The sequence below is a fragment of the Melopsittacus undulatus genome, chromosome 9, assembly GCF_012275295.1.
Source record: "Melopsittacus undulatus isolate bMelUnd1 chromosome 9, bMelUnd1.mat.Z, whole genome shotgun sequence".
NCBI lineage: Eukaryota > Metazoa > Chordata > Aves > Psittaciformes > Psittaculidae > Melopsittacus > Melopsittacus undulatus.
The window spans coordinates 38,764,563-38,788,769 of NC_047535.1; the positions used below are offsets into that span (position 1 = coordinate 38,764,563).

Below are 24,207 nucleotides of genomic sequence, written 5' to 3' on the forward strand. Positions count from 1 at the left end.
AGCCAATGGGGCTGCCGTAACGTGAGCCCGGCCAGTACCGGCACCGGCACCGCCGCCCCGGGGCCCCGCCCCGCCCCTCCCCGCAGCCCCGGGGCCCCGCGCCGGGCACCACCCGGGCACCGCCGGGCGAGGCAGGACTGGGGGCACCGGTTGAGCAGCAGCCCAGCGCCAGGGGTCCCGGGAGCCTCGGCCGGAACAGGGCAGCCCCGTTACAGGGGCCCGGGTGAGGCTGCCGTGGCTCCCGGGCTGCCGAAATGGATTTGAGTACCGGAGGAGGGAAAGGTGACCCCGGCCGCAGGGGCCGCGCTCCGTCAGAGCCTATTAATTTGGAACTAATAGCGCTTAATAGGAATTCCGGGAGAAGCGGCTCTGGTTTGCAAATGAAGGAGAACACGGCCAAAAATTACCTCCCAGCTAATTTTCTCGGGTCCCGAGCGTGCTGCGTGGCGAGGCAGCGTGATACAGCAGCGAAACCCAACGGAGCATCGCTGCCCTCCTGCCCAGCACCGGCCGGGGATGGCGAAAGGCCGGGGGGGAGCTCGGGGCACCGGGGCCGTGCCTTGTCCCTGCCCCGGGGCTGGGCTGGTGTTAGCGGATGGCCGCCGTGACGCTGGGCCGGGTGGTGCCCAGCACCCCTGGCAACGGGCTGCAGCTTGTCCTAAACAGCCAGCAAGCCATGGGCATGCACGGACGCCTCACCTTCCTCCTCCTCAGCCTCTGTGCCCCAGGTAGGCACTTTAGGCTCACAGCATCAGGGGCAGCCTTTGCCAGACTCTGGGTGTGGGACCAAAAGGGGGGGACAGGAGACAGGCTCCCCTCGGTTGTCCCCACGGGGGCTAACCTCAGGGTGAGCAGAGAAGCTCCGTGGCCAGGTTCAGGCAGGGTGGGGGAATCCTTGGGTCAACACTAAGGCATTACTGGGGCATCCTGAGGACATCACTGGGGCATATGCAGGCATCTTTGGGGTGCCCTGGGACACACTGGGCAGGCTGGGCTGACAATCTCCTCTTTGCAGGGGCTTTCATCAGAGCAGCAGGTAAGAGTGGGGTGCTTTGGGCACTGCCCAGGAGACCCATGCCAGCATGGGTGCCTGGGTGCAAGTGCAGAGCTCCCTGAGCACGGCTGGGTGAGCTGTTGGTGTGAGGCTGGCATCTGTGGTCTCCTGCCAGCCCTGCTTAACCTGCCCTGCGTGGTGACCCTGAATGAGGATGCAGTGCCGGGCACTAGTGTGGCTGAGGTGACCGTGTCTTGTAGCAACACAAGTGACAGCCCCAATGTAACCCTGCATGGCACTGAGCCCAACCACCCCTTCAGCCTCATTACGAGCAGCACTGACCCCATGGCCAACACCACATTTCAGGTAGAGGTGCTGCTGAGGGGCAGGGAGTGGGACAGATGCCCCTTGGCACCCTGCTAAACGCTGTGTCACCATGGCAGGTGACACTGCGTGCTGGTGCAGAGCTCAATGCCCACTGGGTGAGCCTGTACAACCTGACCCTGCGGGCCACTTGTCCTGGTGAGGACAAGGTGGAAAAGCAGCTCTTTGTGTGGGTGAAAGAGGGGCAGGTGCTGCATTGTGATGCCCTGTTCACCAGCGCAGGTAGGAGCCAGGGGTACGGGGTGGCAGGGGCCACTGGTGCTGGCCAGTGCTGTGATCCCACAGCCATGCTGTGCTGCAGAGGGAGATGTGGTGCGGGTGCTGGCAGATGTGGCTCCTCGGACACCCCTGTATGCTGTGATGCCGCAGCCACTCAGCAGGCTGACGGTGAGTAGGGTCTGCCCTGGGGACCACAACCTTCTGCAGGCAGGAGCAGCCCTGGGGATGCCAGAACCCCAGGTATGGAGGAAGGGGACAGGGTCTCCCACCACTCATCTCTTTGCAGTTCAGACTCCGAAACCAAAACACACCACTCGTGCTCACCCACCAGGGCCTGGTGCTGGCGCCTGCCGGTGGCTTTGACCCCAGCAATGGCACCCAGGTGGGCACCAGCATCCCCAGGGTGTCACAGCCACCTCCCAGTCCACAAAGGCTTAGCCCCACGCTAGCACTTTCTGTAGCTCTCAGCTCTCTGCATCCTGCTCATCCTATTGGGCTCTCTCTCCCTCTGATCCCAGGACTGCCCCAACCCATTCTCTGGCTCTTGCCCCTTCTGTATTTTGAATAATGCCCCAGTCCTCCACTTCCCTGTTCCTGTCCTCATTCAAGTCTCCAGCTCATCCTCATCTCCATCCCTCTTCCAACCCCTGTTCCCACTCCAAGCCCCCATTCTTGTGTCTGCCCCCCTCCCTTTTCCCATTTCTGTCCTTGTTCCTGTCCTCATTACTATCCTTATCCCCATTCCTATCCCTGTCTCAATCCCCATCCCTGGTGCCACTTGGGGCCGTCCCACAGTCACCCTGGCACTACCCCACAGACGTTCAGGCTGGAGATCGAGGTGATGGACAACAAAGGGCACAACTGCAGTGGAGCTGTGAGGGTGGAGGTTCTGCCATCGTGCCGTCCTTGTGTCTCCTTCCTGTGAGTAAGGCTGGGCCAGGTGGTGGGTGCTGGTGGCTTCAGGCCATGCCATGCTGCCCACCTTGCCTCCAGTGAGCCACAGAAGGCTGTGATGGTGCCAGGGGTCATTGGCCCCTTGGAGGTGGTCACACAGGTCCATGCCAGCGGTGACAACGTCCGCTATGCCATCCTTGCACCCATAGCACCCACGTTCTTCACCATCAATGAGAGTGAGTGGAGTGGTAGCAGTCCCCAGGGCCACCCTTTCCCCATCCCCATGCCTGGTGCAAGGCTGTGCTTTGTCGTGCAGGGACAGGCAATATCCACAGCACCCACCGGCTGGAGGTGGCCCAGGAACAGCTCCTGGTTCTGGCTTACAATGAACTGAACCCTGCCGACAGTGCTACCACCATGCTCAACATCACTGTGCAGGGCACGGACCAGCGGGAGCTGAGCTGTGTCCCAGCCATCTTCGTGTACGGCTTAGGATGAGAGTGGGCAAAGGGGATGCTCTGCCATACCCACAACATGGGGCCAGAGCTGAGCTGCTGGCTGCATCACTGCAGGTCCCAGGTGTCCGAGACAGCGCTCCCTGGCACTACCCTGGTGACACTGAGGTGCACTGGCTGCAAAGGTGCTGAGGGGTGCCTGCATTATGCCCTCGAGGGGCCCCCCACTTCCCGATCCTACTTCCGCATGGAGGGGCCACAGCTGCAGGTGAGCAGGGCCATGGGCAGCACCCAGTGCCCAGCAAGACCAGAACTGGGGAGCCCAGTGGGACAGTGGGGACCTCTGACAGGATGTGCTGTCACACCGGATCCCATGCCAGGGTGTCCTGGGCTCCCTGCTCCCCAAGGCCTGGTTTCACCGCAAAGCTGTGACTGCCCCATCCCTGGCAGTGCTCAAGGCCAGGCTGGATGGGGCTTGGAGCAAGCTGCTCTAGTAGAAGGTGTCCCTGCCTGTGGCAGGAGTTGGAGCTGGATGAGCTTTAAGGTCCCTTCCAATAGGAATTGTTCTATGATTTCCTCCTTGCTCCCTCCAGCTTTATGGCATACCCCAGCTTTGCAGGGCACTTGAGCTCTGCCTGATACCCCTTGCCCTGGCTTGGCAGGTCAGCACCACCCTGGACTATGACTCAAAGGCCGTGGCCACTTTGGGCTTTCAGTTCACAGCCACCATCGTGGTGACAGCAGAAGGACAGCCCCCAAGAAGCAGTGAGTGCCCGTATCCCTGTAAGGGTCATGGGGAAGGAAGGAAAAGCCTCTTCCTGGTCCTGAAACCAACAGATCACAGAGGAAGCATTCCTCCCTGCTGCCCGGGGTGGGGGCACTGTCCCCATGTCCCTCAGCCTGCCCAGGGCAGAGCCCACTCAGCCCAATGTGGACTGTGGGGTGGTGCTGGTGGGACTGAGACACCATGTGCCACACAGCCCGTGTGCCCGTGCTGGTGACTGTGACACCCGTCAATGAATTCACACCGGTGTGCCCCAATGATACCACTTTCACCGTGCCAGAGACAGCAGCTTTCGGCAGTGCTGTGGGGCTCATTGCTGGCACTGACCGTGACTACCCGCCAGACAGCCTTGAGTACAGCCTGGAGGGGGGCCCTGGTCCTGAGCAGCCGTTCTCCATCGATGTACACACTGGTGAGCACCCATCCCCTTCCCCCAAAGCCTCCTGCACCGTGTGGTACCCAGCAGCTCCTGCTGCCCTGCAGGTGAGATCCGTGTGGTGGGACCCCTCGACTCCCGACAGCACAGGAGCTACCGGCTGACAGTGCGGCTGACGGACACCCACAATGACCTGGACCCAGCAAAGCGGCGGAGCTGCCTGTGCACAGTGACTGTACACGTGCAGGTGCGAGTGAAAGCCCATGGGGTGAGCTGTGGTGGGTGTCAGCCCTGCGGTGCCATTCCACCTCCCCTGCTCCCAGCAGGCTGTGCTGGACCAGGCACCGGTGTGCACCCCCGAGGTGCAAGAGCTGTGGATCACTGCCAGGTCAGGCAGCCGCCAGCCTGTCACTCGCCTCGCATGCCAGGGCAGCCGTGATGGTGCCACGCTGACATACAGCATTGCTGGAGGTGAGGGGCGGCCAAGCCACAGCACAACCCAGCCCCTTACTGCAGTGTGGCACTGAGCAAACACTCTTGTCCAGGCAATGAGGATGGGCGCTTTCAGCTGGAGGGGAACAGCGTCCTGTACCTCCCCAATAACCTACCCGAGCCCCGCACCTTTGTGCTGCTGGTGGAGGTGTGGGCTGGCTCCGGCACCCCCCGCCACAGCACTGCAGTGGCACTGGTGGTGCACGTCACCCCCCGGAGCACACCAGTGCCACCCAGCACCACGACTCAGCGCACGGTGAGCAGAGCCCAGTGCAGGCAGTGCCCCCGGGTTCCTGAGGCCCCCTGGCCCTCGTGAGTCCCCTCACCCCAGCACATCCACAGACACCGCTGAAGGAGCATCTGGTTATCACACGGATGGAGGCAGTGTGGCACCCACCAGCCTGGTTCATGGCTGTGCTGACTGTCTCTGGTGCCCTGCTGCTGGCTGCCCTGGGCTGCATGGCCAGGAGCCTGCTGTGCAGGTGAGCCCCAGTCCCATGGTATGGCATGGCACAGCTCAGAGAGCAAGACCAGGGGCTCACAGCTGCCTTCTACTCATCCCACAGCAACCGAGTCCCTGGCAAGCTGCTCCGGGGCAAGAGGTAGGTGCTGCATGGCCAGGGCAGTTGTACCAGCGAGGGGCACAGGCTCCCGGAGTGTCCCCGCAGGCAGCTGAGCAGACACAGCACATGCTGGGTGTTAAATGTGCACTGCATTTAGCTATGGTCCATGGGTTGCTGTGCTGGGGAGATGTCTCTGCCCAGAGCAAAGGTGCAGCACTGATGCGAGCAGTGGATGCACCTTCGCCATGGGACAGCCATGGTGATGGCTAGACTGGGGCACAAACTGCAGGGCAGGGTGGGATGACACAGTCCTGGGGCCCACCACCAAGCTGGGGCCACTGAACTTCACCGGGGAGCCCCAGTTTGACATGGAAAGCTCCTGGGAAGAGGTTTGCACTCTGCAACCCCTGGGAGAATGAATGAGGGGTAACAGGAGGTGGAGGGGAGAACCCAAGGAGGATTGGAGCCAGCCCAGCCTGCGTCAGGCACCTGTACAGCGAGGAAGAGGATAACAGTCACCTCTATGGCAAAACCGCCTCAGGATGATGCATGGCTGGGTCTGTGTTCATTAGTCCTTTTTGGGGCTCCAGTGCTGGGTGGCACTGGAGCTGTAGTGGCCATGCATGGGAGAACACTTGAGCTCAGCCCCTGTGGGTAGCCCTGGCAGCCTGGGGGGCTCCAGGGCTGCAGCTCCCCCAGCACAGCATCCTCTGAGCACATGGAGAAGCAAGCAGATGTGGTGGTGGACACGCTTGCTGCTTTTTAGCGCCACTTGAAGGTGGTGGTGCTTTCGGGAGCACAGCCCCTGCCGCAGTCCCCTTCAGTGCCCAGGGAACACATGGGCTGGGTAAGGGGACCATCAGGTAGGTGGATGATGGGCTGACGGGGTGCAGCTGGCAGTGCAAAGCCTGGCTGGCAACCTGCTTCCAGCAGCAGCCCCCAGGGTCAAGGCCAGGAACCCATCACCAACAGAATGCGTTTGCCTTCCTCTTTCTACCCTCTGCAGCCCCTGGGATGTGGTGGAGCAGAAGGGGGGTGAGGGGGAGCAGGGCAGCTCTCATGCCAGAAGCCTGGTAAGTGTGTGCCATGGCAATAAGGGCAGGTGCCATTCTGGGGGTGCAGGAGGGGCCCTCAACATTCTCTCCCATCTCTACTCCACAGGAGCAGTTTGATGGCCGTGCCCAGGACCCTCGTGAGTGCCTTGTCCATTCCTGGGCTGCATCCCTCAGGGCAGGGGGGTCTGGGGGATGAGCAATGATGCGTGGGCAACGGCTGAGTGCTGCCTCCCAACTCAGGCACCGGCAGGGACTATCTCTTCAACAGCAAGACTGGGGCACGGCGCTGGATCTGAGCGGCTTGGCTTGGTGAGGGGCTCCCTGTGACACAGCTCTCGGAGGGCCACGGCAGCCACAGCACTGGTGTGGCCGTGGGGCCCGGGAGGAGGACGGGATCCCTCCTCTGTGGGTCTGTGCAGCCCCGGAGCCCGTGCAGATCTAATAAACAGTGGCAGAGTCTGCACCCGCTGGTGCATTGCCGCCGGGAATGCTGCGGCAGTGCAGTTCCTGCCGGCCCCAGTCAGGACGAGGACGGCAGTTCGGGCAGCACCGGCCTCAGGCTGGGGTTTGCTCTGAGATATATGTGCCAAGGGCTTTGGCAGGGTCTGCTCCGGGTACGGCAGCGCCTGTGTAGGCTCTGGATGTGATCCAGCTGGGGCAGTCCTCCACAGAGACGTGATCTGGGGCAAGGAAATTGAATCCCGGGTGATTCTGAGAAACTTTTGCCCTGTGTTCGGTATCTCCTTCAAGCTCTCCGTCGTTCCAGCGCTCCCAGCAGCAGCTGGTCGGCGGTGGAGCCGCTGGCTGCCTTAACTGGGAGGAAAAGTGACTTAGTGCACGGGCGGTAGGCGTGACACGCTGGAGGAGTTAGCAGGGTCCGGCAGCCGCGCTTGGAACGCGGGGAGGTGGGAAACCGGCTCTTTGATTTCAAAGGAGCGCGCCGGGATCCGTCCGCGGCAGCTCCTGGGACATGAAGCCCTGGGGGGAAGTGAGGAGAGACTGATCCAGGGAGCGGGTGGTGCCAGCCGTGAAACTTCATAGCGAGGAGGGGTCACAGCGTGAGCCTGCCCGAGGCTCCCGCATCCTGAGCCCGCAGGAGCCGTGACCGGTCTGGAGTTAACCCTTTACTGTACCGGAGCGGTGAACAAGCCCCGGGCGCTGCCCGGCGGAGGAGGGCACAGGCCGCAGCGGGGAAGGGGTTAGCACGGCTGAAGCCCGCAGGAGGCTCAGCACAGAGCAAGAGAGCGGCACTGCCCGAGGCCCGGCGGAAGGAACGGACATACCCCCGAGGCCCCTCCGGGGCAGCGCGCCCCCAGCAGGCCGCGTCACGCAGGGCAGTCAGCGCCCATTGGCCGATCGCGCCCCCCCGCCGCGGCTAGCCAATAGGACGGCGTAGCCCTGACGGAGGCGGGGCCCTGGGAGAAGTCACGTGTGCCTAACGTGCGAAGCCATCGGAGGCCGTCCGAGCGAGAAAAGGGGCGGGGCGGCTCTGCTCTTGAGTGACGGCGAATTTAACCTATCAGCGTGCCCAGAGCGCCTCCGTCGGACGAGACGCGGTTCAGGATTGGTTCAAGAGGCAGCGGGGCGGGCTTTGGGCGGGGCGGTTGCTATGACGGCCAGCGCCTGGGCCCCGCCCCCTCGGACGCCGCCATCTTGTTGTTGATTCGAACGGCGGGGAGCGGGCGGTGGCGGTGTTGGGGCTCGGTGTGGCCAGCCCCGGGCTGGGCAGGCAGGGCCGGCCCGGTGAGCCATGGCGGGTGGTGGCCCGGGGCAGGCTGAGGGGCTGGGCGGCGGAGGGCTGAGATGGGCACGCTGCCGCGCGGGGAGGGAGCAAGAATCGGGCGCGCTGCTGTGAGGGGAAAGCCGGGCGCGGCCCCGTGAGGGGACAGGGGAGGGCCCGGTGCGGTCTGGTTGAGGAGGGGGAGCCCGGCTTGGCCCTCCCGGGAGAGGAGGACACAGGCGCTGCCCTGTGAAGGGTCGGGGTGAGGTGGGGGGACCGAGGGCTGTGCCGGGGGGGGAGCCAGGAACGGGCCCATGGGAGGGGGGGATCCAGGCGCGGTCTTCGTGTTTGTGGTGTGTGCGGGGGGGCACTCGGGTGTGCAAGTCTCTTATCTGCTATAGCTGGGGCTGGAGGCTGGTCCCCCAGCGTGGGGAGAGCTCTAGGAGCTGGGCTTAGCCAGGGCAGCCCCGTGGGCAGGGCTACTCTGCCCCTGCCTTGCCTGGCAGGCAGCTCTAACCTCCCCTCCCTTTGTGTCCTTCCCTCCCGCAGAAGCTGCGCACAGGAAGGAACTCGGCAAACCACGGTGCTACCATGAAGCCAACATGGTGAGGAAGTTGATGGGGTTGGGGATCCTTCCTGTGTCCCAGCGCACTGCCACTGCTACAGAGGAGCAGGTGCAGACAGGCTCTGGTAATGCTGGATGCTCCAGTGGTTACTGGAAGGTGCCTGGCAGTTCCTGGAGGTGAATGTGCTCATGGGTTTGCAGACCTCGACTGAAACCAGCCTTCCCTGGGGTTTCCAAGTAGGATGTGGATTAGGAGAGGTGGTAGTGACTCCTGTTCAGTTTTCAGCTACTCTGAATTTAAATTAGTACCAGGCTCCATGTCCCTCCATCATGAAGCTCTAAATCAGTGGGGAGGGCACCCATTTTTCTTGACAGTAATATGCTTTAGTGTGTGCTGCTGTTCTCATTTCAGCCAGTCTTGCTGTGTTTCTGCTGTCTGCCTTTTCTCCCTTCAGTTTCACCTAGCTTAACTTGGAATTCAGAGTTTCCAAAGCTGAATTCCAAGTTTGGCCTTTGCTAACGAAGCACTGAATGGTGCCAGAATGGTGTGGGCTTGGGTTTCTGTTCATTCTTAATGTAATATTTCTATGGGCAGTAGTTCTGTTTGTGTAGACTTAGTTGGTAGCTTTTGTGAATAGCATCACTGAGTGCTTCATCATCAAGATGACAGTACTGGGCACATCCTTCTAAAAATATTCTAGAAAGCGAAATCAGATGTGCTGATCTGATCCTAAGATCCTAAAGGATCCCTTCTCATGGCACGTTGTGTAGGTGACCTGCAAGTTGATCTTTATTGCGTTGCACATGGTGAGAAGTCAAGGTTAGAACAGCAGGCACTCAGAGGTCAAAAATGCCCAGGTTGAAGCAGTACCTGTGTCCTTAATCAGCTGATTAACCTTCTCAGCAAGCACTATGATTTCTTCTTAATCATGCAGTTGCAGGCTATTCCCATCCCATTTGAGCTGCCTGATTTGTTTCTTCTCTTCTTTCCTCCCCCATGTATAGAGCTTATTCATTTTGCATAAAATTGTCAGACTGAAGATGTGACCTCGTTCAGCTTGACTAGTGCAAGATGATGAGGCCTGTGCAAGCCTGGAGCTGTTTGTTGACCATCTGCTTACAGGATACAGTTTCTTTGGTTCAGTGGATCACCAAATGTTTGTTAAAGGGTCTGATCAGTTGTCGTTATAGATATCAGGGTTTAGTTGATTTCTCTGAAGGTGGTTGTGGATCTGGTGGGTTCTGACTGGCACACTGAGGGAGGGGGTGGCACTGTCTTGTAGTCTCCATTGGAATCAGAAATGTAGATGGTAAGTTTGAAGTTGAATACCCACAGCCTGTACTCTAGAGAAGGAGTATTTCTTCCATCTGTGGTTGAAATGCAGATACTGAAGCCATAGAGAATCTGATGGAGGCCTTGTTTGCAGTGCCCATTACTTGGGCATTGCAATTCACTTGCTGCCATCACATTCCCTCAGTCTGTCCATCGGCGATTAGTTTGCAACATGTTGAAACGTGCATCACAGTTGAGCGTTGATGCTGGGATTTATAGTCTCAGAACTTACTGTTTGGACTGGATAATCTTAAAGGTCTTTTCCAACTTGGTAGATTCTGTGATTCTGTGAATGCAGCCTGATTTGTTTACCCTTGCATTTGACAATGGCACACTGTCAGTCTTGGTGCTGGGCAGGATTTAGGTTTGAACTTGACTTGTGGACTTTGTGTGTGGCAGTTCAGTAGAGCCATGGCTTTGCACTTGTTTGTTTGTATGATGCTAATTGCCTAGGAACAACTGCTTTTATTTGTGACTTCTGTCTTTGGGAAAAAATGTGTGAAAACCAGGCCTAGTAAATCCAAGGGGTCCCTAGTGAGCTCTGAAATGGGCAAGCTAGAGAAAAGGAGTGAAAGTAAAGAAGAAAATGTGATAGAAATCTCTGCAAGAATCATATCAGGTATTTTGTATTGCTTCCTGTAAACTGAAGGACCCCTTCAGATATATGTCGGAGCAGTTAGCAGTCTTCCTCTTTTCTATTCCTGATGTGACAGGAATGTAGAGCAGGATGCTGGCGAGTGTTTAATATCAGGTTTGTTGCTGCTGTCATAGGGGTAGTGGGGGAGGAAGAGGAAGTGTTTATGCATGGCTGCTTAGTTTCTGTTTTGCAGGCATTGCCTGTATGCAGTACTTGTGCTGTTCTGATGTGGCAGCAGCTGTTATTTTTGGCTTTCCCAGTGTGCTGTTCGGGTAGATGTACTTTCTAATAGATGCAGTTCTCTTAATTGGCATGTTGAGGTATCTGTGCTTCCTGTGTAGTCCACATAGGTGCAAACTACTCTGCAGATAGTATTAAGATACAAGTAATTTTTCTTCATTTATTTCTGTAAGCTTGTCTTTGTGCATTTTGAATAGCATCAACTGTATATAAAAGACAAACTTTAAGCTTTCTTTTATTTTGCAGAACTCCCTGTCAGTATGGGGTCAGTTGAGTTCACAATAAATGATTTCATCCACTTCTCAGGTAGTAAAGGAATAAGCTTTGATATTATAGGGTGCCTCCCCATCTATATAATGCTATCCATGGAAGTCAACAGTGGTGTGATTGTTTCTGTTAAATAATAACATGGGCGTAGCTGCCATAATTATATTAGTAGAAGATCTGTGTCAACCCAAACTGATAAAAGCAGTGAAAAAGGTCGTGAGATCTTATGTGTCTCTGCTGGTAGGATGTTCCTACACATTTGAGAGCTCTGACAGATAAGCTGTCTCCGATTTAACTTTTGTAGTTGGAAAGGTTATCTCCTCCACCAGCAGTCCTGCTTCTTAGCCAAATGCTACCTCCATTGTGTTAGGGCCTACAGCAGTGCCTGCTCAGATGCCACAGGTCGAGGTAGTATGCTTCAACCCTTTTTCCTTAATACCCATCAGTGTCTTGTGAGCCAGACCAGGTGAAGAACAGGCATGCATCCTGTTCGGCTCCAGCTGCTGGCTGGTAATCTTAAACTGATGGATGGAGGAGGCGGCTGGGGGCAGTGGTTTCCTCAGCCCCAGTGGTACCTTTGGTAAAGAGCATCTGGGAGCCCAGAGGAATTAGTGAGAGTATCTGCATCCTGAAAGGAGCTCGCTGTGATTTCTGGTCCCAGACTTGAGGGGAATTCTGAATTGATGAGCAAGTAAAGATTTAAATAAAAGCTGATTTAGCACTTGCTAACTCATTTCCATACAACATCTTGCAGGCTGATTTACTTCTGGCATCCTACTCCCTCTTGATTTTGAGAGGTTGGCTCCATATTCCAGTGACTGCTCAACAGAGAGAGCTTGGGTGACACCTCTAAGGTAACTTTTCTATGTTTTGCCCAGAATACATTTGCAGCCACCTTAAATATCACACAAAGAAAAACAAGTTGCTTATTTTTTGCCTCTTACTTTGTAATTTTACCCTTGAAGTAAGTATATATATATATCATTTGTGGGAAGGTACTACAGGAATGCCTAAGTGCACTAGAACAGTGAAAAGCTCAGTCCTGTTCATTCACCAAGTTGGCGTCAGTTTTTTTGGAGTAAAAACTAAGCTTCTAAGATTTGGAATCTAACTTTTATGCTCTAGCAATTCTGGCTATTTAGGTGGCTGAATTGCAGCTGAATTGTCTTACAGTGGTTTTGGAACTCTCATTGTCTGGGTTTTATTTTTTCCTTTCTATTCTGAGGTTAGCTTGCTGAAAGTTGATAGGCTGGCTTCATAGTCTTCCAGGCTGAAAGGGGTTACTTTGTGCTTTCTAAATATGGAAGAAAGTCTGGCATATCAGTTTTCTCCCGGTTCTTTATCAGCAAAGATATGACTAGGTATTTGTACCTGTGGTGTAAGCATTTGTTTGCCAGCAGACTTGAATAACCTTGTTTCCTTGAGCCACTGCATTTAACCAGTGGCTGTGTCACACAGTTCACTTTTCTGGTAGGAGGTCCTTGACCTGTGTGGCTAGTGGTTGGTTTGAAGTGCAACAGGTAATGACCGAAGGTGCTGAGCTCCACAAGTGCATTCCCGTGATAGGGGCCATGCAGTGCCTTCTTTGTGGGGATGCTTCTGTGTCTTTGTCACAGCTGATACAAGTGTGATCTAAAGGTGAGCTATTGTCTGACTCAAATATTCTGTTGTGGCATCCTCATCTCCATGTAGTTCTATTTTGAGCTTCATTTTCCCCATCTTTTTTAAACTGACACAGTGGGTTTATGTGAAATATCATGCAATCTTTAATTCTGATTAGCACTGTCCGCTGCTGCTATAAAGTTATTGTCAAGCATTTAAAAAAGTGAGTTTAGAAATCTTAAAAAGGCACAAGAAGGTAGGGCTGGTTGTTTGTTCTGTGTCCTTTGACAGTAATGTCTAAGCAGCTTAAGCACGTGTGGGGAGGCAGTCATGATCTCATTACAGCTAACTATAGGCGATAAGCAGCTTTGAGCACCAAAATCAGTGCACCAGTGAATGCAGATGTCAGTGAGTTATTTAAAGCAGGAAGGATTTGGGAGAGAAGCGTAAGGGGACTGTGTACTCTTGTGTCTTAGTCAGTGGCTGAATTGAACCAAAGAGTAACTTCAGTGAAAAATGTTGGGGCTGTTGCAGAAGATGAGGTATCGTGCTCAAGGTTTGAGTATTGTTATAGATTATAAATAAAACTGGAAAGGTTCTGGAGTTTTGGAAGGCGCTCACAACACCTGCTGACTAGTGGAAGGTATATTTCACTTTTCTAAACTGCGGTCTGTATGTGAAGCGTGGCAGATCTGAGGAAGGGGTTGACTCTCACCCACAGATACCGGGTGGGAGGAAGACTTTCTTTTCTTATTTTTTTTTAAACCTTTTGAGTCTGCCCCAAAAGAGTTGTTAAAGCAGTCTGAAAGTCAGTTTGTGTTGAAACCTTACATGTTCAGGGCTTTTCAGATAGTTTTATTAAACAAAACCCCCTCACACCTCCCACAGTAAAACCTTCATCAGTTTAATCTGGATCATGCATATTTTGCTTGGATTAAGTGTGACCATATACAAAATAATTATGGCTACCTGTACTTCTACAGATGTGGAATTGTTAGATTTACTTCCCATTTGGACCGAATGTTGTGTTTTTTGATGTACTGTGCAAGTGGTATTTTCTTTGAGTACAAATCTTTTATGTAATTGAGGTCTTAATATTTCATATTCTTGCCACAAGTGTTGACCTGAATACACTATTAAAATTTGAGGGTAAGCTAAATCTGAACCAGAAGTGTTACCGAGCATGCTTTATGCATCTTTTGCTTTTACAGAGCTGAGAGAAAACCTCTGATTCTGTTAGTCAGACTGAATTAAGTGCCACTGTTGTGTACCATGTGTAATCGGAATAGTTTTCACTCTTCTTCAGGTGCTGTACATCTTGTTGTGGTTATTTTTTTATATTTAATTTTCCTTCCTGTAATAGCAGCACTCAGGGTTCCTGTTTCCCCCTAAATTACTCTGCTTTAGTTAAGATCACAGGTATTTCTCTTTGTTTGGTCTGTCCACTAGACATGTAGCATCTTTAGGACTAACACTTTTACATGTATTTCAGCAGTTGAGAATACAGTGAACCTATTAACAACTTAAAAAATCAAAATCCAGTTGTCTTAAAATAATTCGGATTTGTAAATGTATCTTGACTCAAATATTCTTAGTAAAAATAGTCATTGTATTGATTGCTAGCCAAAAGTAAACCAAGCTTTTTATTCCCTGCAGTTAAAATATCTTCCTTAAACCTGGCAAGTAAAAGTTACAGGTGAAGCTTTTCCAGACTTTGTGGGGTTTTTTATACTTAATTCTCTTGTGATGTGACAACTAGAAGAAAATTCAAAACCCTTTTAAAATTCTGATAAGGTCAGTTGTGTGATGTTGAGTTTGGCAGTTTGACCCTTCTTGTAGGTGCAGAGTTATTTCTCTTATTTCAAGTTTGCTATCATGTGCAATCTTCTCATTATAGTGGAAGAAAACTGTTATTTTTCTACCCATAGTGCTTGTGGGTTTATCTTTCAGTCCAATAGGGAATGCTTCTGGCACGTGTTACCACACTGTATTGAAACGGAGAAGAAAACCAGAGTAAATTTGCTTTCCCTAGCTATGTATGGCCCATGATGTATTGTAACCCAGGTTGCTGTGAGAGTACATCTGATTTAGCAGATTGGTGTTTTGTAGAAGCTCCATCATGGTCTTCCAGTATCTTGAGAGGAATTTAAGTTGTGAAAAGTCAAGGTAGCTTTTATACACCTGAGACAGACCTGTTATTAAAAGCAAACTTGCCACAGTCTGTGTGTCTTCCAAATGAATGGGCTGTGTTTTGTTTAGCATACAGGACAAAAGTAATTTTTTTATTTATATATGTATATACACACATGCAGGTGATGCACTTAATAATTATATGCAAGCCAATTTGTTAAACCTGATCTGTTGTCAAATTATTTTCTTTTCCCTTTGGCTTTACAGCTATGTTACTTAGCCAGTGGCCTTGGTTGTAAGTGGCACTCCAGAAAGTCTGTTGGAAAGGGCTTTGAGCTCTACTTCAGCAGCTTGACATTTAGATAAGATATTAGAAATCTGTGACCTGTAGAGTGCTTACAAAAACTTGTTTGCAACTCCTGCAGTGAATAGGAAGTTAAATATAGGCTTCATTTGTATGATTCTTTACTTCATTTGAAAAGGAGGAGTTTCTTGTTTCAGACCAGAACTGGCTGGTGTGTTAGCATATTCCAAGAGGTCTGCTGCCCTGTGTCAGTATATAAGGAGAGTAATAATGAAGATTTTGGGTATTAAAGGTCTCTTTCCTTTGGAAGGAGCTTAAGAAATACATTAGGATGAATTGTGTTCAGGGACTGCTGCTTTGGCATCTAGAAGCTCCCTTCTCTTTGGATATTTCCTTTAGCGAAGCCAAAGTTACATTGGATCCCTTGGAAGTGTGTGGCTTGCTAGAAGAAGGCACCAAAGGATGGCAGTGCTGGCTCCTGCTCAGGTAAAATGATCTTGCAGACATCTTTAAATGCCAAGTTTTGGTTTTTTGCCCTTCAAAACATGTAAGCTCTTGCCAAGCTTGGAGCTGTGACTAGTTGTGCAATTCATGTATGTTCTGAGAAGATAGTCTCAGGTGCAGATTGTCTTTCATTTTCCCTCAAGTGGCTGGGGAGCATCTCTGTTAATTCTTTGCCCTTTACCTCCCAGAGCACACTGCAAGCTATAAAACAACCATGAAGTATTTTAGCAGCTTTAAGATTTTCAGTAGGAGTGATTGAATCTTGCAGTTTATGCTGATCCCCAGAAGAGTAACAAGCAAGAGGATAACAAGACCCTGATCAAAATCCCTCCCATGACCCTGTGTTGTGTGCCATGTATGTTTTGCTGTATTGGATTTTCTAATGTCACAATGGATGTGAGAGTATCCTTGTGTGAAATTCTCTTCAGAGTTGCATCTAATTTCAGATTAAATCTGCTACCTTAGCTCTAAGGGTTGTCAGATACTATATAATATATTTTACTTAAGTACTAGCCTTTAGTGCATTGTCTTTGTCTAAAATGTTTGCTATGACAAACTTTTAAAGTTATTTCCTATTTAAAACTTAAATGTTGTACTTTATCCGCATATTTTCCATGGCATTATCTTGTAGCACATGACTTGAGTTTTTTTTTTTTCCTCTCACCATGGAGCTCAGCTTTTTCTCTTTCTCTTTTCCTCTCTTTTTTTTTCATGTGAGTTGACTGGGCAAGAGGATGTACTGTATATGGCAATGTACCTTCATTTGGTACTTTCTCATGGAAAAAATCACAATGCAGTGTCACGTTGGGAACTTACAGCTCATGTATGCTTGCCTGTGACCCTTAAGGGTCATCTGCCTAGGAAAATTAAACTGGTATCAAGTAAGGGGCCTGGATTTGCAACGTGATTATGTGGCTTTAACTCCCTGTTGACGTGCTTCTAAGGTCATTTCTGCTACAAATGCTTGGGACAGCTGCATTAATCAGCCTGTTCATACTCACCTAGCACAGCTCTGCCAGTGGAATCCCTTAATGTAGATACAGTTACAGGGATAAAACTGCACTTTTAAAATGAAACTTGTTTGGTGGGGGGTATTGAAAAGGTAGACGGTGATGTGAGTGCTTTTTGCCACTGGGACTAGCACTTTTTCCAAGGAAAGAAGGATTAGGTAGAAAAGTAGGGCCCCAAAACATGTCTTTTCCAGCTGAACTAATTTTTTAATCAGCTGTGTAAAAATAGAAGGGGTTGCAGTGGGAGAGGAGAGCATCCTTTATCAGTTGGTCTAATAAAAGATTTTGCCTATCTCTACAAGCCTTTATTTCAGAATGGGTGCAACCCGCAGTTCCCTTTTCTCATACAGTCCGTTAAGCTGTGTCCTGAGCATTGACATAATCTGTAGTACTGTACTTTTGACTGCCTTGGGTTTCTCTGTTCTTTTTAAAATGCTTAAGAAAGCCCCAAATTTTGTTTAGTACCAGTGTCTTGGAGCTGTATTAGCAGAATAAACCACTTGATAACAGCTGCTCCTTCTGCTTTTGGCACAAGAATTTGTTTACCAGAGTGAAGGGAGTTTGTTTGGATAATCTTGCTTTTATGCTCTTAAGTGTTTCTGAGGAACTGATGTGCTCCTAGGTTGTCTTTTTCTGTTTCTGCCATTTGAGCATTTCAGCCAAACAGTACCACATTCACTTGAAAGAGGTGCCCCAATTTCAGTCTGTATTGATGAACAGAATTCAGCTGTTGGTGGACTAGGAGAGAAGATCTTCAAAACTTGAGAATTTAATTATGAGGTAAGAGTAAGTTGAATTGGAGTGCAAGGGGGTCATGGAAAATAAGATCACCAGACTGCAGTCTTCTCAAACCAGTATACAGGTAATTTACTTGACTATCCTGCTGTTCCTTTTCTAAATGCTGTTTTGTCAATGGCTGAAGTGCCTCAGGACTGAATGGTTTGACAAGATCATGGAAACATCGGTGGAAGCACAAAAACCTGTAGCCTTTTGCTGGTTTTTTCCATTTGTTGGATAGATTATGGTTATCTAAAAGATCTGTTAATCAAATCAACTAAGCATTTTGCTGACCTGCTAAACTTCAGTGGAGGGATGTAAGAATCGCTGGATTTCTCCTGGCTTTAAATGTTTTAACAGTGTTCAGCCAAAAGCTGGGCTGTCCAGTAAAACTGCGTGGTGCCATTTGGGACCTGCCAAATGCAAGTGTTGTCAGCTTCCCCATGTAGAAAAAGACAAGTGTAGCTGAAGCAAACTGTTTGTTCTGCTTTATCTTCACAGTAAGACAGAGAAAATTCTAACACACAAGCCACTCCATTTGCTCTCAAACTCTGTTCTGACTGCTGAAATGCCCTGGTGTATCTCTGCCTGCATATGTGAGATTAAAGTCCTCTTGGGTGGTGAAGTTCCAGATCGCATGAGGATGTAAAGCTTAACTGCCTTGCTTTACATGGAGGAGTAGGTGAAGCTCATGCAGAGAATATATTTAAGTCAATAACAACATTTTTGTCCAAAGCTGCTGTTTGTGTATCACCTGCAGTTTTGGTAGAACTTTCCTCAGGTCAGGATGCTACTCTTGTCTAGTGGTGACAAGAGGGAAAGGTAGAACCCATGCCATGGCTAAGCTTGTGTTTGTTTCTGGCTGCAAGTGAGAAGATGGGTGTAGTACTGATGTTTGCTTGTTTGGATCTTAATCTCGTTTTCTTTCTAAAAGCAGAGTTGTACTGAATGGGCACTGCTACAGGTTTCTTGACAGAGATCTACCAGTCCTCAGTTCTCTTATGAGAGCCGGTTGCTTGGAATCCTGTTATCTAATGGTGTTCATTTCCACCATAATTAATTCTCAGACAGCTTAGAAAAAGGGCAATGTATAGATCTGAGGAGGAGATGGATCAGAGTGGTGTCACAGCCCACAGCATATTGTAGGAATTGTAAAGCTGCTTTACACTGAGCATGAAGTGAACCAAATTAAATGCTGGTTTTGAAAGGCCTTAGGGTGAGATTAGCATGCTTGTGACGGTTCTTCACAGCGAGTTTGTGTCTGGCTATACTCCATAACTCTCAGACTTGATAGGTTTAAATCAAGATGTTGTCCTAATTGCTAGGAAGCAAAACATTTGTGCTGTTTCCTGTGCACTGGAGCCAGCTTCTGCGCCTTACCAGCTGACTTTGTAAAGGGAGGGGAGAGCATGGAATGTGTCATTCCCTACAATGTGCTCTTTGGACAGAGTTTCTGGATGTCTGCTGCAGGGTCAGTCTCTTCAAAATGAGAAACATTTCACGGATCCTGAATGGCTGCTTAACAGTAGCTGTGCTCCATTGCTTTGGAAATTCCCTTCTCCTTGTCACAGCTGGGAGTGGGATGTGGGATCTTTGCTTAGCTTTCCTCCTCAGTAGCCCACATCCAAACCAGAGACAGAGGAAAAGTGTGTGAGTACCTGCTTAAGTTTTCTGAGTGGCAGAGTATTGCAGGGCTGCATTCTGGAGGTAAAGGTTTGAACTTTGTGAAATGCAAACACGTATGGCCAAACAGTAGCACAATGTTCTCCTGGTAGCAGTGGTAGGAAGAGGCAGGTAGGAGAATTTTTCTCCTCTGGCCTGAATGAGGTCTGTTTGCCTTTTGCATTTAAGATCTCAACATAAATATGTGGGGTGGCAAGTCACTGCAAAGCGATTTTTGCTTAAGTCAGGTCTCAGTCAGCAGCTTAATAGAATGTGTTTTCTGTAACTTACGGAGAAGGCTTATGAGCAGTTAATGCATATTATGCAAGTTTTGCTGTAGTTGCTATATTTAATTTATTTTGGGGAAGTAAATAGTAGAGATACTGGGGTAAAGGACAGGGGTGCACATCTGCATTGTGACCGGAGAAATGAATCAGCTGAATCATAACAGAGCTGTAGTGAATTGTCAGGCTGTTTTCTGGCAGGCATAAGTTTGTCAGTGGCTTTAATGTATGGGGAAAGAAAATTCAGTTTGAGTCTGTCTCTGCAGCAGAAGGACATGTACTTAATATCCATGGCTTTGCTGAAGGGACTCCTGCTTGAGACAAAAGTACTTTCTGGTTTTCTTTTGGTTGTTTACACAAGTAAACAAGTTTATCATTAGAAGTAGATATTGAAGTTTTCAAATCCACCTTGTTCCCAGAAGGGGGCAGGGGAGCCTTGTGCGTTCTGGAGTCTGATAAAACATACTTTTGTTTGCTTGTGTTACACTTCCGTGCTTGCTTCCAGACACAGCAGGCACTGGCATCACTTTGGCAGTCTGAACATGGCACAATGAGATGCCTGCTCAGTGCCAGGAGCCTGCAGCAATGGCTGAGGCTGCAAGCATTTTGTGTCCTTTGGCTCTCCTGAGTCTTGGGGTGCATTAGAACAGCTTTAAGTTTTCTCCTGCCATTACCCCATATCTGATACACTGAGATATTATGCTTGAGAATATGGAATCATCATTCTCCTTTTCTATACCTAGAGCTGTCTAGCTAGTTGGCATCCAACTGGGTAAAAAATCTTACTCCATTGTCTAGATTTTTCTTTGCGATTAAAGCTGAAAAGAAGCTTCTCAATGAAAGTTTCTTAGGAATTTTCAGGAAGGCCTAGGTTTGCTCTTTACAGAGTCCACTTCCCTTTATAGGCCAGACTGAGTGAGTTTAGCAGAGGGAGGCTTTTTTGCCAAATGGCTTAGAAATGGGGTCATGCAGCTCTCCAGCAAGTTGGTTTTGCATCCTGCAAAGAGACCTGTGGTTTCTTTAACAACATGGAATACAAACAGAACAAACTTAGCTGTGTTAATCTGCATTTCCGTATTTGTGTTGTAGGAGCAGCTACTTTCTCTCAGGACAGTGCTTGTTACAACATCCCTGATAATTCTGATGTAGCTTTTTCCTCTCCATCAGCAGTAAAATGCTGAACAAAGACTCTGCTGAATAAGGTGTCTGAATGAGTGACGGTTGGCACAGAGTTGCTTGAAGTGCTTTTTATGCTTGTCTTCAGCAGTAGGGTCTGGGCTCCTGTGTTTAGAAGCAGGATTCAAAGAGGAAACAGGAATCGGAAGCAAATGCAAACAGAGTGAGGGATTATGTGGGAGAATTCAAGCCATGTGAGTCTGTGGGTCCTGATGGGCTGCACTCAGAGGTGCTGAGCTGGCTGTGTCATGGTGGTGCCAGTCTTGTCCATCTTTGAAAAGCGATAGATGTCTCTGATCACTTGACAAAGACAAATCCCAGACTGGTTTGTGTTGGAAGGGACCTTAAAGCTCATCCAGCTCCATCCACCTGCCACAGGCAGGGACACCTTGCACCAGAGCAGCTTGCTCAAGCCCCATCCAACCTGGCCTTGAATGCTACCAGGGATGGGGGAGCCACAGCTTCTCTGGGCACCCTGTCCTAATGTCTCACCACCCTCACAGTGATTGCACTTGTCTTCAGAATACTCCCAAAGGGACTACAGTATAAGGACCTACATGCTGGTCAGCCTCACTTCAGCCATGCAGACAGTTGTGGATCAGGTCCTTTTGGTACACCTTTCTGGGAATGTGACTGGGAACAGTCAGTATGGATTTTCTGAGAGTTATTCTGACCCACCTCACTGTCTCCTGTGATAAAATAACTGGACTTGTAGATGAGGAAAAGCACTAGAGGCCATTTAGCTTAAATTTAGTGAGTGTTTTGGTACTGTCTTCCGGGTTATTAGTGTATGCAAGTTGAGACGTTACAGTCTGGGTGGATGGAGTATGAATTCAAGCACATCAGGGAATTCTGAAGAGTAAATGGAGTCAGAGGAGGATGACCTGGTGATTTATAGAGCTCCTTCCACACAGCAGGATGATAGTTTCTGAAAGTAGACTCTTAATCTGTCTTTTATTTCTGAATGTCATTCTTCGCCACAATGCGATTAGATGGATGGAAGACAGAGGCTGTCTGGTTGCATTCATCAGTCTTTATCAGTGAAGAAGATTAATCTGTGTTTTCTTGGGATATGGGGAGGGTTGACATGTATGCTCTCCAAGATTACCTTGTTTTGTTTTTCAGTCAGTTATACATGCATATGTGATAGCCACTGAATTATAGTTAAGTAGAATGTATGGTGGTTTTGGATTTCAGTAATACCTAACTTAAAGTGCCATGGTGGATGTGTGTGGGATGCTGATATGTTCGTAAAGAAGGAAAAGTCACTCAAAATGTGAAGTAATTTCCTTTTCATCAAGTTACAGCCTCTTTACGTTTGACTTACATTCTAGTATAAAAGGTGAGTTGGAGGTTTCCGTCAGTCCAGATCTACTCTTTGTTTTCATTTCTCTTCAGTGTTCCTAAAATAAGAGGGAGTATTTTATAACCTCTTTGTGGTTACAAATCTGGAAAAAATAGTGTTTCATTAGAGCTGGACAGGCTCTGGTATATCTGCTTGTGCCCAAGCAACTGTAATTGCAAAATTCATTATATGATGCTTGCTTGGGGAATTTTTTCCCCCTTTCTGTTACTGCTGTTACTGCTTTACTGCAGCCAGTGGTACGCTTTGGCATTAAGAATTCAGTTTAAGCTATCTAGTGTGGTGGTGTGCTAAATTAAGGTGCCAGTTATGAGTGAAGAGGTTAATGGTCTTATATAACATTTATCTTGAGGTTTTTTGTCACTGCAGAATTAAATATAGCAATTAGAAGTTCTCTTTTGTCCTAGTTGTGGTTTTTTTTCCTGTGGAAATCAATCTTATGCTGTAACTGACTTTTTTCTTTTTTTTCCAAAGCTCTTTTTTTTCCATTTTAAAAGCATTATAGCTCAAAAGTCAAGAACAGATACTAAGAATCCAAGTTCACCGCAAGCTACGTATGTTTGTCTTTCAGTTAGTGGTCTCTTGGAAAGCTGTGGATCATTCTTATTTTATCAACTACTTAAGAAATGTAATTTGAGCTCCTCTGTATCTACAGCTTTTGTAATAATTCTTCATGGGTTTAGCTCCTTGGGGCTTGTTCTTGTGTGGTTAACCCTGTAGCTTCTCTGTACAATTAGTAGTTAAAACTCCTGCTCTTGGCTTCACTTAGCTATTGCACTGTACAGCCTAAACCAGCTAAAACCATGGAGTGTTCTTACAGATGCATCTGAGATCTTCTCCTGGGTGAGTCACATACTTCTCAGAACATTTTACCATATGTCTTAAATCGGAACTAACTGTATCCGTTGGAATTAGCTTATATATGTGTCTAATCTCATCCAGAATCTCCATTCACAGGGATTGCATCCTTGCTGGCAATATGTTCCTACCTGATAAGGTTTCTCTTCATATTTAGTCTTTATAGTTTTTGTAACTGTGGAATTCATAACGCCTTTTTACTTTGATTATTTTATGAAGGAAAACCCATATGTCACCTGCATGGAAGCGTAGATTGCTGTACATCTGTGCACACTAAGTAGCAAGGGAAATGACTCCTGATTACTGTTGGCTAGGGATCATTCAGGGCTTGCTTCACAGACTCCATTCAGAGGTGTCCAAATGGTGCTTTGTTAGAAGGTGCAAAACCCAAAAGAACTGGGGAAAAAATGTCCTTAAATTCTTGGTTCCTGATATCATAGAATCACATAATAGTTAGGGTTGGAAAGGACCTTAAGATCATCCAGTTCCAATCCCCTTGCCGTAGGCAGGGACACCTCTCACTAAACCATGGCACCCAAGACTCTGTTCAACCCAGCCTTGAACACTACCAGGGACTGGAGCATTCACAGCTTCCCTGGGCAACCCATTCCAGTGCCTCATCACCCTAACAGTAAAGAATTTCTTCCTTAGATCCAGTCTAAACTTCCCCTGTTTAAGTTTTAACCAGGTACCCCTTGTCTTGTCACTACAGTCCCTAATGACGAGTCCATCCCCAGCATCCCTATAGCCCCCCTTCAGATACTGGAAGGCTGATACAAGTTTTCCATGCAGCTTTCTCTTCTCTAGGCTGAACAGCTCCAACTTTCTCAGCCTGTCTTCATACAGGAGGTGCTCCAGTCCCCTGATCATCCTCGTGGCCTCCTCTGAACTTGTTCTAACAGTTCCATGTCCTTTTTATGTTGAGGACACCAGAACTGCACACAATACTTCAGGTGAGGTCTCACGAGAGCAGAGTGGGCACAGAGAGAGAGGGCAAGATCACTTCCTTTGACCTGCTGGTCATGCTCCTTTTGATGCAGCCCACGATACGGTTGACTTTCTGGGCTGCGAGTGCACACTGAAGCTGGCTCATGTTCATTTTCTCTTTGACCAACACCCCCAAGTCCTTCTCCACAGGGCTGCTCTGAAAAACAAAGATTTATGTAATTGAATTTGCTGCAGTCTACTGCTTGGCTTTCCATATGAGATGCTGGTGTCCTTATAGTGCATCACTGCTCCTAACTTCTTGAAAGTATGCCTGGGCTTAGTGCTTGTTAAGACTTTCTTTGGTCTGGTACATGAGCCGTGGAGCTGCGACCTGCATTCACGAGGCCTGGCCTAGTTTTTACTGTATCATGATCTCTGGTTTCCAGTTGTTCCTTGATTAGATGTCTGTCCTAGAGCAGCTGGGAGCCCACATGCGCAAATAAGCTGGATTGGTATTTGAGCAGGAAGCAGTAAGCAGAGCTGCAACTGGGTGTGTGGCAGCCACAAAGCAGAGCCCCCACCAAACACCACTGGCTCTGGCTTTCGCTGCGTGCATTAGAGGTTCTATTTAA

At 49.4% G+C, this 24,207-nt stretch overlaps 2 protein-coding genes across 4 annotated transcripts in view; both read left to right on the forward strand.

Annotated features, from left to right (window-relative positions):
* Positions 1–929: 929 nt before the first annotated feature.
* CDHR4 (cadherin related family member 4) lies at positions 930–6,661 on the forward strand. The gene is made up of 19 exons (XM_034065856.1): positions 930–1,036; positions 1,170–1,360; positions 1,438–1,600; positions 1,680–1,765; positions 1,884–1,979; positions 2,415–2,518; positions 2,591–2,727; positions 2,808–2,973; positions 3,064–3,214; positions 3,609–3,711; positions 3,927–4,142; positions 4,214–4,353; positions 4,433–4,577; positions 4,652–4,854; positions 4,941–5,080; positions 5,165–5,200; positions 6,168–6,234; positions 6,323–6,353; positions 6,457–6,661. The coding sequence occupies exons 1-19, from the start codon at positions 949–951 to the stop codon at positions 6,510–6,512; spliced, it is 2,319 nt and encodes a 772-aa protein (XP_033921747.1). The 5' UTR covers positions 930–948; the 3' UTR covers positions 6,513–6,661.
* Positions 6,662–7,867: 1,206 nt separating this feature from the next.
* The window catches only part of IP6K1 (inositol hexakisphosphate kinase 1), a 38,746-nt gene continuing 22,406 nt past the window's right edge, over positions 7,868–24,207 (forward strand). For 2 of the 3 annotated variants that reach the window (XM_031042366.2, XM_005141569.4), the window contains exons 1-3: positions 7,868–7,959; positions 8,486–8,541; positions 11,733–11,832. The gene's annotated coding sequence lies outside the window, so the exon portion shown is untranslated. The remainder of the gene's footprint in view (positions 7,960–8,485; positions 8,542–11,732; positions 11,833–24,207) is intronic. The other variant, XM_031042367.2, reaches the window with a different exon arrangement.

Coding starts and splice junctions, on each gene's coding strand:
- CDHR4 (XM_034065856.1), top strand. CDS start 949: ATGCAGGCATCTTTGGGGTGCCCTGGGACACACTGGGCAGGCTGGGCT. Junction 1,601..1,679: donor TGCCCTGTTCACCAGCGCAG/GTAGGAGCCAGG, acceptor GCTGTGCTGCAG/AGGGAGATGTGGTGCGGGTG. Junction 3,712..3,926: donor AGGACAGCCCCCAAGAAGCA/GTGAGTGCCCGT, acceptor TGTGCCACACAG/CCCGTGTGCCCGTGCTGGTG.